The sequence below is a fragment of the Dermacentor andersoni genome, chromosome 9, assembly GCF_023375885.2.
Source record: "Dermacentor andersoni chromosome 9, qqDerAnde1_hic_scaffold, whole genome shotgun sequence".
Taxonomy (NCBI): domain Eukaryota; kingdom Metazoa; phylum Arthropoda; class Arachnida; order Ixodida; family Ixodidae; genus Dermacentor; species Dermacentor andersoni.
This window is the reverse complement of record NC_092822.1, coordinates 35692928-35708827: the sequence shown is the minus strand read 5'-3', so window position 1 is coordinate 35708827 and position 15900 is coordinate 35692928. Positions and strand designations below refer to the sequence as shown.

Sequence of the window (15900 nt, the reverse complement as noted above, 5' to 3'; positions counted from 1 at the left end):
ATTAAGTATGATATGTATTTTGTAACGTGCCGAATCGTTCAGTTTTCTTGCCAGTGAGCACGCGTATTCGGGCGCGCTCTGCCCGCTGCAGCCCGTCTGCTGAAGGGAGGCTCGAATCTGAGTAACACTCGAGCCAGCCGATGAGCGTTAGGGGCTTCCGTCGCTAGGCCATGCGCTGGGTTGTCGGACGGGTTGGCCCGACCGACACTGGGAGGCGCGGTCCCGCTGCTCGGTCTACCGTGTCGCCGTAAGGTGGCGACCTCGGTGGAGGCGGAACGAGGCGGAGAGAAGTCTGGCGTTGTGACGTCACACTTCTCGATGCCCGTGGCCAGCACGACGCCAGCGCCCTGGTGTGCCCATTCTTCATGGTTGAGCCACTGAACGGCGTAGATTAGATAGATAGATATGGAGACAAGACAAACATACGCAGATTGAGATATGGTAGATAACGTATATTAGATCGAAAATATATACCTGGAGTTCATATATATATATATATATATATATATATATATATATATATATATATATATATATATATATATATTATGTGTGTGTGTGGATGCGACATATATTGGGTCGCAAAGACATTTAAGTTAGTAGATAAATTAATGCACTACTTTTGTATCAGGCGGCGATAGGTGACATCGCCACAAAGAGAAAAGCATGCAACGTTGGTTTTCGGTTCACCCTGTAAGTTATATTCCTACGCCCTTCTCTTCCAGCCTTACACCGTCTTCTTCCTTAACTCTAGCTTTTTTTTTTTTTTTACGAAAGAGCCTTATTAGCTGGCTTCACGCGGATTTGGCGTATCTGGGATCTGACTATTTTGTAACCACTCCCAGAAAAAGAAAAGCGGTTGGTTGTGACTTGTATAACGAACGTGAAAATGGTATCAAATGATACCTCTCCGTGTCGTGAACACGTAGCAGTATTCAGGAACTAAGGCTATATAATTAGTCGTAAACAGTCTGGGACGTGTGGCCAAGTTCGGGCACTTCAAAACAAAAATTCACAATAAGGGTTCGGAAACTGATTATAAGAATTCATCATGACTTTTTTTTACATAAGTAGGACATTAGGCAATAAAATAACAATAGCTTAGTGGCACAACCCACCGCCCCGTTCCAAAAGGGACGCTCATAACATCCATTGATCCATCCGGGCACTTCGCGTCCGCAAACACGTCCGCAATCGAGGTTAGTAAGAGGCAATTGGAGGTATGGTGGCAGAAAGGTAGGGAGGCCACAAACAACGGTTCCCAGTAATGGTTCAGAAAAGTTTGACGCTGGGAATTATTTGTGATTGTGTGTCTCTCAACAGTATAGGTATAAGACATTAGGATAACTAAGAACAAGAGCTTGGTGACGCAACCCGCCACCCCGCTTAAAAGGGGACGCTATAGCATCCGTCCGTCCGTCCGTCCATCAAGAGGTCAGAGAATTCGGGACACAGGGGTGCTGGGTCGGCGAAGCTGAGAGAGAGGAGGGCCGCCGGCCGCGGGAGTGCGTTGCCCGAGCCCTGGTCGTGTTTTGAAGAAGCCGTATGATAAACACTCGGGACTAATGGCCCCTACGCCTCGTGGTAGGGTGAAAGAGCAGTGGTCAAGAAAACCGAGGCGAGGGGCGCAATCCAGAGCATCAAACGCCGGAAAAAGGAAGAATCAACCAAATTTCGACGCTAAGCTATAAGAGGTCGTCGTTTAACTGCATGAGAAATACCTACGAATAAGATACTAAATGAGTAAATAATGAACATGAGAGAGAGATAGATAGAGAGTGGCGAGGTATCGTCAACACTTAATCGTATGATCATTCCACCCACCATGTACGTCCGCCTTGTCTTCCTTGGCGTCGGCACTGAGTTGACCCTTTTTTCCCCTTTGCTTTTTCTTTATCTCCCCTATTCGCAGCTTTAAAATGTCAAATTAATCGCTGTGCTTGCCTCATGTATTCGGCGTTCAAGGCTGCGTCGCGCCGCGGCATCTAAGAGCCATCGCCTGAACTCGGTCCGTATCCAGCGCTGGATGACCACCGCAGCGGCCTCTCTCTCGCTGTTCCGGTAACCAGACCCTCCTGCACCGGGGACAAGAGCAGCAGGCGTGAAACGTGTCCTATATGTTCCCAAAATATGTAAAAAATGGGAAAGCTGAAATGCACGCTGCTGCGAATAAGAGCCTACGCGATGCGCTTTTTTACCGTACAGGCACTGAAAGTTAAGCTAGTCGGTATGAATTCATAGTCGCTAAACAGCGTGAGGTAACATGTCTACACGGGGAAGAAGGTAATTACAGAGCACCGACTTCCAGCCGAAGCTTATCGGCCCGCGCACAATTACAAAAGCAAGGTATCACCATCATAGTCGCACAAAACTTGACAAAAATAAAAAGAAAAGAAACCTTTTATTTCTCTTGCCTTCGTTTATTCTTGTTTCATGTATTCCTGCGTGACAATGGTGGTAGCCTGCCTGTGTATTCGTGCACGTGCCGATAAAATTTGGTCGAACGTCGGCGCACTGCCTCGTACCTTGTTCCCCGTGCGGGCACGTTTCCTTGCGCCGTTTGGCCACGATGAACGTTTTCTCCTGTCACAACGTCTCTCGACCACGGTGCCCGATGCACTAACGACACATGTGCATAATACGCCTTCCCGGATACAACGCTCTGTTCCCGTGGTTCCGTGAAAAAAAAGTCGCAGTTTCGCCCGAACGCCGAAGCATCGATTGCGATACCATATTAGTGGACAGCTATGCGAAGTAAGGATGGCAATTTTATCGGCCGTATAAACATGTAAACAGAGGCACACTTACTAAATTAACAAGCACGGTGTCACGCACGCGCAAGCAAACATGAACACATCTGACTCGATGACCGCGGAAACGCGCTGTCAAAACGCTGGCGCGAGGAAACGTGGCAGCAGCTGCGAGCGAAGTGGCATTCGTTCTGTATATCGCGTCGACGCAAAGTGCGCGCCGAGAACACACAGCACGCACAACGCTGCGAGCCACCGACGCACCTAGACTCTGCCCCCAACGCAGATCGCTCTCAAGATACGGCTGCACGACAGCGCGCACCTGTCACAAGCGCAGTTGCAGCCGGAGTAGAACGCCACTCCCCCTCTCTACCCTACCCCTCCCCCAGATGCCTCACGATGTCGGGTGCCTCGCGCACGACGGAAGACGGCGCGCTTCCTCCCCGCTTTCCTCTCTTTCGAGCGGGCGAGATTGAGCCGTGATAGTCGGCTCGCCTCGCACGCCTTCATTCGCACATAGAGCGTAGGGCGCGCGGCGACGGTGTTATCGCCTGTGGACTTTATCCGGAACCTCACGGCGATGCCGACGGCGAAAATGTGCTTGGAGTGTCCATAATTGCTATCACAATAAACGTATCAAGGTACTATGCCATCTGTTACGCAGTACAAGAACCTACTTGCGAGCTCAGCGGATGTTTAATGGTTCCGCGTAACCGCCCTCCCCCCGCCTTCACATAAACGAACAGTGCACTTTTTTTTTCGAATAGGCAATATATAAGGCAACGTGGAAGCTCTTCGCCGCTCACCGGCCGCCGTAACTCGAGCCGGCTGGTACGCTGAAACATAACTATATTTGAGCTAATTGCTTACGCATGGTCCCTTCAGGATTATGGAGCGAAAGGCCGACGCAAACGAACGCAATGTGGCTCTCTTTCTGTCTCCTGTTTTTCTTTCCGCTCACCCTCTCAAGCCATAACGATGTGCACTGTAGGGGGTGTGCAAATCCATGTCCCATAGGGTGACGCCCTCTGGGTTTCAAATTTGGATCGTAAAGGCTATGCTTTTGCTGGCTGAATGAGGTGGAAGCGATTTCGGGAGCCGGAAACACGTCACAGACGTCGAGTTTTGGACACCGCCTATAGTGGACGCTAGTTCTTTTTACGAATTGTGTCAGGTAGAGTGGCAAGTAAAAAAAAAAACGCGGGAAGAGAGCTGCGGATCAATTAATGCCTCTGCTTGCACAATTTTACACCAGTTCGTTTCGGACTACAGAGTATATACACGTGACCCCTTTACTGAAGGCATTGCAATGGTCGAGGGTATGTTCGACGGGGCGCATTCCATCAGCAATGGTGACGTAGCAGTTTTCCTTCCTCTTCATGTCTTCAGCCGGGCATTAACTTGTTGGTTATAGGGCCGCTGATACGAATATTATCACGGAAAGAAAATTCCACATTACTGACTGCACACAAATTGGAAAGTTACACTATAATTACGAGGACTCGCTGGAAAATGCGGAAGGGTTCATCATCTGTGGGGATGCGTGACTCTCACGCGTCCCCTGATATCTTGTTTTCCCGCATAGCTCCCTTCTCCTGCAGTGCGGCTTCGCCGCGTGGCCTGGCGCCCGCGGTGGTCGGAATGGTTGAAGCGCAGTACGAGAGATGGCGCGAGTGTTGCGCTGCTAGCGCCGCCTCACGGCGGGGTTACTTGGGTGCGGGTAAGACAAGGCGCTTCCTCTTTGGTTCGGGACGGCAAGCAACGCAGGCCTGCCGCGCGTGCGCCGATCCATGCTTCTGCGAGACCGTCCCGCGTGGCCGCCTTCGAACGCGCCACCGTTCGCGTGACCGTACACGCGAACGACTAGGCGTCGGGATCCAGCATGGGGTGAACATATTCGCTCGTTATCCGGTCGCGGTGAGTTGGACTTCCTAGATTTGTCGCGCGCCCATCGGCATGTTTTGTGGATAGCAACTCGGCTAGCAAGCATTGATCTATGAAAGGTGCAATAAATGCCCTTGTGATTGTTTGCACTACTGTGTTGTCGTTCCTTTGACCCAAGAGTACGGAGGTGAGGACCCTACACATCCTATCTTTGATTTCTTTCAAGTGAGTCTGAAGCACTTCGTAATAGAAGTAATCGGAACATCCCTTAACGGGGGAACCGTCCTAGATTTGCGTAGCATTATATGGCGGTCGGCGTGGTGCTGAACGTATTAGGCGTGTTCAAGGGTGCTGTACGACCTCTGTCACAGAGGTAGGCACCCATTCTGGAGAATCGGCTAAGAAAGGTCATAATATGCCCAGTGGGCCTAATCTAAGAAAATCAAATGCAGCCAATCAAAGCATCCGCGGAATATCACGCGCTATTGCGCTAAGAGGCGTGTATGTGCTTTTGAGATGCCTATAAGCCGATATTTTATGTGCAGGTTTGATATCGTGATTCATGGTTTGATTGCGCAGAACTGAGGTTCATTTGTTGTGCAGCATTTATTAGTCAACTTTTCGTTCCTGTAAATATCGGACATGTGCGATGGATCTGCATAGCTTTCTTTTCTTTTTTTTTTTCGATAACATAAGCGCACTGAAACTTGTTTCAGCAAGCTAGATAAAATTTCAGCTTTTGTGACAGCCACATGCTTGCAAGGCACTCAAGCGGCAATTACTAAATGTCTTAAATAAGAGTGCATGAAACAATATCTCGTCGCTCAAATTAAATCTATGTTTGTGCAGCTGCACCTTGGTTTTGAGATGTTTCATTCAGTACTTTGCTTGCCGGGCACACTTGGTTACACCACGAAGAGCAGCTTTTGAGTTTTGTAGGCAAAGAATAAAGAATTCAAGCTTATTATCACGAATGTAATACGTGTAGGTATATACAGGTAGACTCCCACATCTCATGTTAAATTTGGCAGGGAGTCGCGTAGTAAGCAGTGGAAATAAATATGGGATAAGCAAATTCGCGCTAACAAACAAGTAAAAAGTACACGAATATATACAGTAAAAACGTGAACGAGCAAAAAAAAAAAACAAGTAGTATTAGCGGATCTACTAAGTTGAAATGTATATCATGGTCACCTCTGTAAAGACGAACTTCTGATAAGGCGAACACATTGTAATGGCACTTTCTAGTTCGTTTTAACGGGAGTATAATGTGCTTATAGTTTTATATATTTCTGTTCTTTTTATTGCGATTGACTGTCTCGCGTTCGGTAGGGAAATGAAATGTTTTCAGTTCCCTTATCATCCTCCATTCATACAAGCTAACGTTGGGAAGAAGCTGACGACTTATTATACTAGTTGCCGACGTTTCCAATGCAAATAAGTCAATGCATAAATAAAACTAACCTGACGCGCAAGACTTGTCAAGCTGGTTTCCACTCAGCAGGTAAGATGTCGTGGCCTGGTTCGAGATACCGAGGACCGTAGCGAGTGTGAGTGCTGCTGCATATATAATGGAGACACGACGCAGGCGCCGATGCATGCTGGACTCTTAGGCACGTGACCTAAAAGTCGCTACAAAAAGGTTGCCTTGCCCGTTTATGCAAATGATACAGCGTAGTACTCTTGGCACACGTCACGACATCGCGAGTAGCGACATTTCGACAGGCTATAGTGTGTTGGAGCTCCGGGCACTTGCCGATCAGCGTTCATTCGCCAGCAATAGCGTGAAAACATCGCGAACTCACAATATCGATAGCGGTTTACCGCAGACCGGGGCTTCCGTGATCGCAGAGGCAAAGGTGCAGCCGTGTGATCTCAGAGGCCACGCCGTACGCCATACATGGAGTTTCCAACAAAAACGTCGCAGTTCCGCCCGAAAGGTGAAGTGAAGGATCGGTTGCGATAGCAAATTAGTAGACAGCTATACGAATTAACCTTAATAGTTTTATCGGCCATGTAAAGTAGTAAATATTTGATTACGAACTAAATTAACAAGCATGGTGTCACGCGCACACATGAAAACGAACAGATCTCACTGGATGAGCGCGGACACTCGCTTTCAGAACGCTGGCGTAAGGAAGAGCGGCAGCTGTAGAGAGCGAATTGTCCTTCGTGCTACCTCTCGCAACAACCGAAGGTTGTTGAGATATCCGCCACTGATCATCAGTCCTAAGTCTAACAGCTTGAATACTTCTTATAAGTATGCAGTAATAGCATCGGAGAGATTGTCTCCCTTGGCTGATCCGTTTCGTTGTAGGTGCTTTTCCACTTTCTTGTGGAGAAACAATCGAAGTAGCTGTAAAATCATTGTACGCATTTCTTAAGATTCAGGTATGCCTCCTGCACGAGAAACAATCGAAGTAGCTGTAAAATCATTGTACTCATTTCTTAAGATTCAGGTATGCCTCCTGCACTCCTTGACTACGCAATGCATCCATGACTGCTGGTCTCTACTGAATCAAATGCCTTTTCATAATCCATGAATGCGATGCAGCCATATCTACGAAAGCCACTCAACGAAGTATTGCGATATAAATGCAGCACTTCGCAATCATTCGTGCAAGCAGAAACGTATCGACCTCACACACGTTGAAAAATCCAGTTTCCTGGAAAGGTAAGCCGTAATAAATAATTCCACAAGCCCATTTGAAGCCACGGGCACGAATATTATACAAAGAAACGAACAATATATTTATCATTCCCGCAGTAGCTGCATTATCGCGATGCCAGAGTTCCTTCTAGTAATGTTTTTTACAGAACTATGACGTAAACTTGAACGGCATGCATTAAGTCGTTGTCGGCACATGAAAGAAAAGTCACACTTTCTCCGGAAAGGCGAAGCATTGATAGCGATCGATAGCAAGACAATTGCACTAAGTAACGTTCGCAATTTTAGCGGCCGTATCAACTGCGTATACATTCGCCTCATATTTAAATTAACCAGCATGGCGCTATGTGCGCACAGATGAACATTAGCATGTTTCACTCGACGACCACGAGCACTCGCTGTCACTATTCTGGCGTGACAGAGCTCCGGCAGGAGGGAGTGAACGCCTTCGTGTTACCTCTTCTTTCACCGAGATTTTATAACTTGAAATCATGCTACCTCGAACACTAGACGCGCGCGAAGACTGCGCATGAATCCGCCGTCCATCTCGGCTCGCCCTCCAACTTTGCACCCGCCGCAGATCACCTCCGAAATATGGTGCGCGGCCCGCGTGTGCACTCTACCGCGCGGACAGATAATGCGAGCCACGGCCGGGTCAGAGAAAGAGACGCCCGCTCTCCTCCCGTGGCGCGCGTTTTATCACGTGACCTCCAACGTAGGGCGCGCGGAAAGACGTCGCGAATCAGGTCACGATCCTTCTAGGCTTCGAACCTCGCGCCCGTAGAATACGGGGCACTCATTCCTGACGTATTTCAACTTTACACGGAACATCACGGCGACACCGAAAACTGCCCTGAGTGTACACTCAATCGATCTCGCAAGAGGTAGACCCGAGTGTCGCGTGTCTCTGTTGACTCGGCAGCTGACCGGGTGAACGTGTCACGCTTTGCTTGTCCGCTTCTGGTCGCGGCCACTGTACGCACGCACGACACCTTCTTCGCTCACCGTACACTTAGGCGCCCATAACCGTCGGACATTACCTCCCAGTATATCTACTGTTTGGCCGGAAAAAGTTATACGCCGGCACTTCTGAGCTGACGGAAATGAAAGTGCACCGAGTCACCTTATGTTTGTTTTGACGAAGCCTTCCCTCCTCTAAGGTACCCGGAATCCGCCCCCCTGTTCTGCAGTAGGTACATAGTTCGAAATGTCATCCTGTTTTGTTTGTCTCTGTCCATATCTCTCGCCACAAGCGCAATAAACTTTGGTTGCTAGTCAGCGTTCTAAATGGCTTGTCCATTTTTTTTTTTTTTTGCGCTGTTCCTCGTAGCATGTGGTCGCACCAACAAACACGGCCAACAACCGTACTGTGTATAGTCTTGTGCGAGCGATCGAAATGTCACCTTCCTGGCTATGCCCGTCGCTGCTCTTGTGTTCAGCTCCACGCCCTGTACCACCGAGGGCCGTCCCGGATGCGGCGACGAGATTTTCACCGTGGTCGATCGCAGACTGGCTAAACCGTGGACGCACGCTGGACACCATAGCTCCCTCGTGTCGCCTGCCTCCGCAACAGTACCTGCGTACACGCGGTTGCGTCTTGTTGTTTTCACAGCCCCTTTATACGAAGGGTAGCTCAATAATACTCACTACAGGGATGGGTATTGTTGGCTCATAATGCTTAGGAACAATGCAATGCGTAAAAAAGACAAGGACTAGAGGAAGTGGGCACGGACTAGCGCCAACTTTCAAATGATTTTGTTTCCGTAAGGCTTGTCAGTATAAGCATATATTCCCAGACATGCGCGAAAGGCAGCGCATATTCAATATGCAAAAAAAAAGCGATGAAATGTTTACATGATTGCATCACCACAACGCGCCGTGCAAGAACCCCTCCTCACTACCAACAACAAAACAAAAAATTTACCGCACCGCTCGTTCATGCATTATCTTCAGAGGCGAGATAAGAGGTTTCCATCAGCTCTCTGGCAGTGTAATCTGCTTCCGCCCGGAACCTTGATGCAGACTCGGCAATGCGCAGGAAAGTGTGCAGTATCGCTGTTTTATCGAAAGCTCGTGCTGCGTTACGTGCACGATCATTAGCGCATCGTCCAGATTGTCCGATTTCTGACTGCGTACAAGAGAGCGGAATTTGATCCATCGTGGCAGTAGAGCGGCGGCTCCTATCGTCGAAGCGTCTGGAACGACCTTATTAAAAAAAAGAAAAAGAAATCCGGAGCTTGCCGTATCGAAAATACAGGGTTATTCCGGACGCCTTATGGTGGACCGAGGGATCCGTATTAATTTTGACCAGACCTGTACGCGAACGTCTTTGCGTTCAGCCTCTATCGAAACGCGGCCACTGCGCCCGGGAGCCGAACCTGAGGCTTCATGCTCGGAATCAGAGCGCCACAGCCCTCGAGTTATCGCGGCGGGTGTGTTGCAGAAACGTCTCTTGCGAATAATTAAAACAATCAAGAGGGCAATTATGGATACGCCCTGGGAGCTTTCCTTGGACGGGTAAATATCAGTGGCGGCGCCACAACTTTTTTTCCAAGGGTGGGGGGGGGGGGGGACTTCACTGGCTACGGGGAGGAGCTGGGCCGGTTGTATTCTAACACAATAACTGGGGGAAGGGGGCAAGCGCCCAGTGTGCCCTCCGCTCCTTCCCCCCCCCCCCCCCCCCACCCATGGCTACGCCACTGATCTATATGCTCGGGATTCCGTGTCACATGCCTACCTGGCCATCACGAGGCTTAGCAAGAAAGGTGCCGTCACGAGGCACGTCTGCCACAGGGGCGCGTCTGACAGCCACCCGGTCCAGCGCAGCCACGCAGCGAAGGGGCGATGGCACCGGAGGACGGTCCGCGCCTCGGACGCGATGTCGGCCACAGTCACTACCCACGCATGGACCATCGCTGGTGCACAGGAGAAAAGAGGAAATAAATGTGCAGCAGATCTATACCACGTGGTTCTTCGACGGCCGTGGCGAGGGTGACGATGCTTCGAAACAGGCGGCATTGGCACGCCTGTCGAGGCCACGGCGACGGACCTTTCCGGAAATGCGCGCGCACCGTCTGCGCAGGGCCGCAAGGCAGTATGGGAAGTCGCAGTGCGGGCTTGCACGGGCCACCGCAGCCGCCGGAGAGACGCATGTTTGCCTTGCCTGCGCTGCAAATCGCAGCGCAGCTGCCTTCGATGATGGTTACAGGCGCAAGGCATTGTGGCAAAAGGAAGCGCCGGGTCGAGCACGGATCAAACGCTGGAGGCAAGGAGAGTCTTCGGTGGCCGCGGCGGCCAACACTCCAACTTCCCATACTGCCTTGCGGCTGCCGCTTAACGGTGCGCGCGCATTTTAGGGAAGATGCAATCCACCTGTATAGCGCCTCTTTCACGGTACGTACAATTAATCACCAATTCGTCGCTCTAAATGTTCGCTGTCAAGAATGGACACGACAAGACTGCGTGGTCGCCTGCATTCTCCAACACAGAGTCGGGTGGATCCGACGTTTCCTCGAACCCTGAGGCAGACTGACGAGCACACAAGCCGTACGTGTGACTCGCTCTCGGAAGAGAAAGCGACAGAAGTGAGAGTATAGTGACCATAATGGAAACGACCGATTTCGACTACCCAAAGCTGTAGTAAAGGGGCCTAGGTTACGCTGAACCATCGCCAACAGCGGCGACGATGTGTTGTGATGACGTGGCAGGAGAGTCTCTCAATCTCTCGACCACTGCTCCGACGACAGCATTCGGAGAGCCTCAGAACAGTCGGTGAGGGAGGAGAGCGATCGAAAAGAACCAGCCGAACTAAGCCCCCTAAGCCGAACGCAAGGCGCTCGTCCTCTTTCGGCCTGTCGAAGACAGCAACGACCAGCCGAAGAAGCAATTACATCGGAGATTACAATTACAATTACAATTACATCGGAGCAATTACAACGTCGGAGATTTGAAGCATTTTTTTGCTGACAAAGCTTCATGACAGTGCTAGAGGTCAGAATTGCGACATTGTTACCGCCACCACTAACTATGAACTAAATTGCACTGATAAGCTTTGTGAGTAGTAACTTTAGTGGACACGCCGTAATTGAAAAGGCGCGTGCGTACGGTGCTCCGTTGTCTTCTACCTGCTTATAGGCTCGGCCAAGACACGCTTTAGAGCACGTACGCCCGACCCTTCCAAAGCAGCGCTACAACAACGACAAAAAATCGCAGCTTCGCCCGAAATGCGAAGCATCGATTGTGATAGCAAATTACTGGACAGTTAGTTATACGAAGCAAGTAAACAGTTTCATCGGCCGCATAAACTTGTAAACATAGACATACTAACTAAATTAACAAGCGCGGTATCACGTGCGCACAAGCAAGCACGAGCACATTTCACTCGAGAACCACGGAAACTCTAGTGTGAGAACGTTGGAGAGAGGAAGCGCGGCCGCACCAGAGAGCGAACTGACCTTCGTGCAGTGCTTCTCGCATCAACGCAAACTAAGCCGCGAAAACACAGCGCGCGACGGACTGTCCCCCCATCGCAGGTAGCTTTCAAAATAAAGCGGCCCGGGCGCAAGTAGAATGCGTCCTCCCCTCCCCCGGAGCCTTGCGCGCGACGGAAGGCAGCGCGCTTCCTCCCCGCTTTCCTCCCTTTCATGCACGAGATTGAGCCGCGATCGCCTGCTTACCCTCGCACGGTTTTGCTCACAGATGCAGCAGACGGCGCGCGGCGATGATTTTATCACCCTTGGACTGTATGCGGAACATCACGGCAACGCCGACGGCAAAAATGCGCTTGCAGTGTCCGTACAATTCCTCTCGCAATAAAAAATATTACAAAACAGGATACACACACGTCCGAAGATCTATCCTCTTACGGACACCTACAAGCCAGCCGTACGCCATCTGCACCGGCGCCGGGCATACCGACGGCTCCAGAGCTGCGTTCCACGGAACCAGCGCCGTCGGTCGGGCTGTTGGCGCAGCGACTGTCCGCCATGGCATCGCGGTCCGCAGCGCCGGCTTCGCCATGCGCGACGCTGCAGACGTCCCTCGTTGCTGCGCCGGCAGCGTTGGCTACGGCAGCAACATCGTGCGCGTCGGTTGCGTCCGCGCTGCGATGGTAAGAATCAGCAGTCGGGAGCGTCTGGTTAAACCTCGCCACCCTCACTCTTCGGTAGACGCGAGGAAAACAAAGTTGACGCGTCACCCTGCAACGTACCAGCCTGCAGAGCCTGCGGTGGCCGGGAGATGGGAGACTGCTTCGTCAGCGTCGCCGCAGCTGATGCGAGGTAGAAGCGGCCCGACGCGATGCTCGACGTACAAGCCTACCAACAAGAGACCGAGAGCTGCGGCTGCGCGGAGCAGAATCATCGTGCAGTAGGCGACCGGTATAGTTGCGGGCCTTGATCGCTAGCTGCGGTGGTGTCCAGTGGCAATTGGCCAGCTTGCAATTGGCCAGCTTGGTTTGGGTTGGTGCCTGTGAGTACGGCTCGACCCTCTACGGGGGATCGCTCATGAAACGGGCAGCCGTAACTAGAAAGGCAAGAAAACTTACACTGAATTTCGTACATTAAGAATGTGATAGTAAACCAAAACTAATCGCCGCAGATGTAAATATAGACTCCTGGGAAATACTGGCCCGTGCCCAATATGGATGATTCTCTCGTTAATACCGGCGGAGTAGCAGGCCGTAGTTCTTGTCCTCTGAACGTGCGATTCATGCCCACCATAGGGATTGGTAGCCTGGGGATGTTGATTCCATTTCAACATGGCACTACCCACGAGAGGGATTGGCCGCACAAATGACAAAAAAAAGATAATTGAGTATCTCTAAACAAGAAAGTCCTACAAAAAGAAACTAAGAAATTATTTCAAGTCGAAATAAAAAAAGAATTCAAAAAATTGTATTTAAAAGCACATGTAACAAAAATGCCAGGATAGAGATAGAACACCCACGGGGTTGCTATAACAACGTAACTATAGCTGTATGCTTTTATGAACTTTTGAACTGCATTGAAAATGCTTCATGGCTACGGTGAAACTGCACAGCTCCATATGTCAGTAAATTTGGAACATGCATTCATCGAAAACGCAGCATAACGGAGCGGGAGTTCGCGGGAAATTTTGCACCGTTCCACCTCTTCGCGCAGAATCGGATTGGATTGCATATCCTTCATCGACGGATATCCAATCCGATCCAATTTTGCACGAAGAGGTGGAACGGTGGCAAGAACGAAGGAAATGATTAATGGTCTCGTCTCCGTTACAGGAGGAGTCAGAAGTCGAGAGCTCCCGATCGATAACGGCAAAAAAGATACAGCGATGCCACTCTAAATTGGACGCTGGTCAACGTAACCCCGCATTGGCGTCAGAGGAATTGATCCGCGTAACTGCGTAACTTAAACGCTGGAATTCGACCATCCATATAGCAGCGCGCCGGACAATTCAGCGCCCTTCAGCGATTGCAAATGTCTAAAACGGAGTTTCGCGATCAGGGGAAAAACGAAAGGCAGAACGTGAAAAAGTAGCTGCACAAGCTGGCATCACGATGTCCACCATCTTGTGGTTGTTGCTGCCGTGCCTTCAAAACATGTTACGTACCTACAATGGGGGATGGGCCAAGGATCGGGTATTCTTACGTTCAGTTAACAGCTAATAATACGGTAGTTAATGAAAAGTTGTCACTGCGAATAAAAGAGGTTGTTATCGTCGTCGTCGTTGCCGTTGTCCTGAGTGGCTGTGGCATATACCCAAGTTTGCGTATATGCGCTGTCGATCGTCGTCTTCGCTGGTGTCCATCGCGAGTGACTGCTCTAAGTGGCGCCGCCTACAGTCGATCCTCCCCCAAGCCTCTCTGCACTCAGCGGTGCAAAGAATTTTTTTTTTAATGCCGCTATGAGCGCGATGAAAAATAATACGCTAGGAAATTCGGCGTGGTCCGTCAATGCCATCGAGGTCACTATACTGCCGTACAGCCACCACGGTGAAAAGCCGCGCGTTATCAAGGTGCGCGTATCTCCAGTAGCGCAGTGGCAGCTGTGAATGGGGAACTACAAAACGGCGTACGTGACGTCACGTGAATTCTCCCTACGCCACTCGCATTACTGACGAAGCGTGGAAAGAGCGTAACATAATTGGGATGGCATGGTTATACGTATTGTTGCACACAAGTGGATCCCCAGAAGAGGTCCCAGTAAGCAATGTACTGTGGCGTCAGCCAAGAGTCGACACGAGCGAGCTTCCACGCGAGTTTTCGGACACTTTAGGACGCGGATGCTAACGCGACGTGTGGAAGCCACAATAGCACAGCGAGTGAATGCCCTCGGAAAATCGCCGCGCACGCAACAAAAACATGTGGAATTTCGTCGTACGTTTTCAAAACTGGAGGTTGAGCTAAACGCACTGCCTGCGATAAATTATTGATTGAAAACAGGGTTTATTGCCACTTTTGCACAATGTGTGCCACCGAAATCTACTAAATGCATTTGGGGCTGTCTGAAGGACAGGGCTCGTGGATTGAGGAAACCGCATACTGCACTCGCAGCACCGCTTTGAAACTGGTAGCCCAAAAGCCGAAGACGGTATTACCGTCTTCGGCTTGTGGGCTACGGCTTGTGGCTTGTAGTTACTTCCCTGAAGTGCGCAGTTCGCCGCGCAAGAAAATAAGACTGAACTTCAATAACGCTGAAGCCTTCATGAAGGACCTTTGAAGTTTGGTAAGCGTTACGCGAAGACCCTTACAGTGTACAGTGCACTGCGGACCAATGAACCACAGTCTTCTCACAACGGTTATACTTGGCCAGCTGTAACGCAACGCGCAGACGGCCTGCTCCGACCATGCTATCCTGGTAAGCAGATCAGTAGTAGACCAGGTTATTACGGCAAACACACTCGACAGGCGCGAGAACAGACGACTGATCTCTATATTTTATTGGATTTCAAGTTTCAAGTTTATCTGAGTTTTGCAAAACATGATTACAGGAACCGAATATGCAGAAGAGGGAACCAAGGTGAGGGAACCAAGGTGAGGGAACCCGCACCGACTTGATGTAACATGGCTGCCCTCTGTGCATTCTTTCTGCGTCCTGCCCTAAAAACGAGCCGGTATATAACCATGTTCCATCACACCAGCAACCAACTAGCCCATCTAAGTCTCTTTACCGTCCCGGGACACGCTAAACATAATTAATAGGAGAAAATTCCAGACAAGCAGAAAAAAAAATCAAATCCAAGGAAGACATAATAAATTAAACACCAAAGTAAGAAATAGTTACCTAACGCAATAGAGAGGAATAACAAGTTGAACTTCAAGCAACACACATACAGCCAAAGTAATGGTGCATAAATGCGAAGTTCTTGCGTTATCGAGAAAGCCAGAAATTTAAGCACGAAATACAAACGCAGGCTATTCGCAAAAACCCGCATACAAGTGAACTTACGTAAACAAGGATTGTGCTTCCTCACATAACAGTTACAATATACTGCTTGAAAAAAGATAGAAAACAAGTATCACAAGTGGATGTTAAATAACGTTGGTTATTCAAAGGAACTTTCAGTAACTTTTTCCGCATATCAGGGGACGGAAATGTTTTGAATGGGAAAGAAACG

The 15900-nt window shown here is 49.9% G+C and overlaps 1 protein-coding gene across 1 annotated transcript; it reads right to left on the bottom strand.

Annotated features, from left to right (window-relative positions):
- Positions 1–1386: 1386 nt before the first annotated feature.
- LOC140213301 (uncharacterized) lies at positions 1387–10438 on the bottom strand. The gene is made up of 5 exons (XM_072284509.1): positions 10040–10438; positions 8706–8878; positions 6099–6194; positions 1945–2075; positions 1387–1521 (listed from the first exon to the last, which is right to left on the bottom strand). The coding sequence occupies exons 1-5, from the start codon at positions 10318–10320 to the stop codon at positions 1387–1389; spliced, it is 816 nt and encodes a 271-aa protein (XP_072140610.1). The 5' UTR covers positions 10321–10438.
- Between the last annotated feature and the right edge of the window lie 5462 nt (positions 10439–15900).

What these genes read in the sequence shown, in the direction of transcription:
- LOC140213301 (XM_072284509.1), bottom strand. Translation starts at nt 10,320, where the DNA reads ATGCCGCCTGTTTCGAAGCATCGTCACCCTCGCCACGGCCGTCGAAGA. An exon ending in CTAAGCCTCGTGATGGCCAG is followed by an intron (nt 8,879 to 10,039) that starts GTAGGCATGTGA and finishes GCGTGTACGCAG; the next exon opens with GTACTGTTGCGGAGGCAGGC. An exon ending in TTGAACGCCGAATACATGAG is followed by an intron (nt 1,522 to 1,944) that starts GCAAGCACAGCG and finishes AAACACGACCAG; the next exon opens with GGCTCGGGCAACGCACTCCC.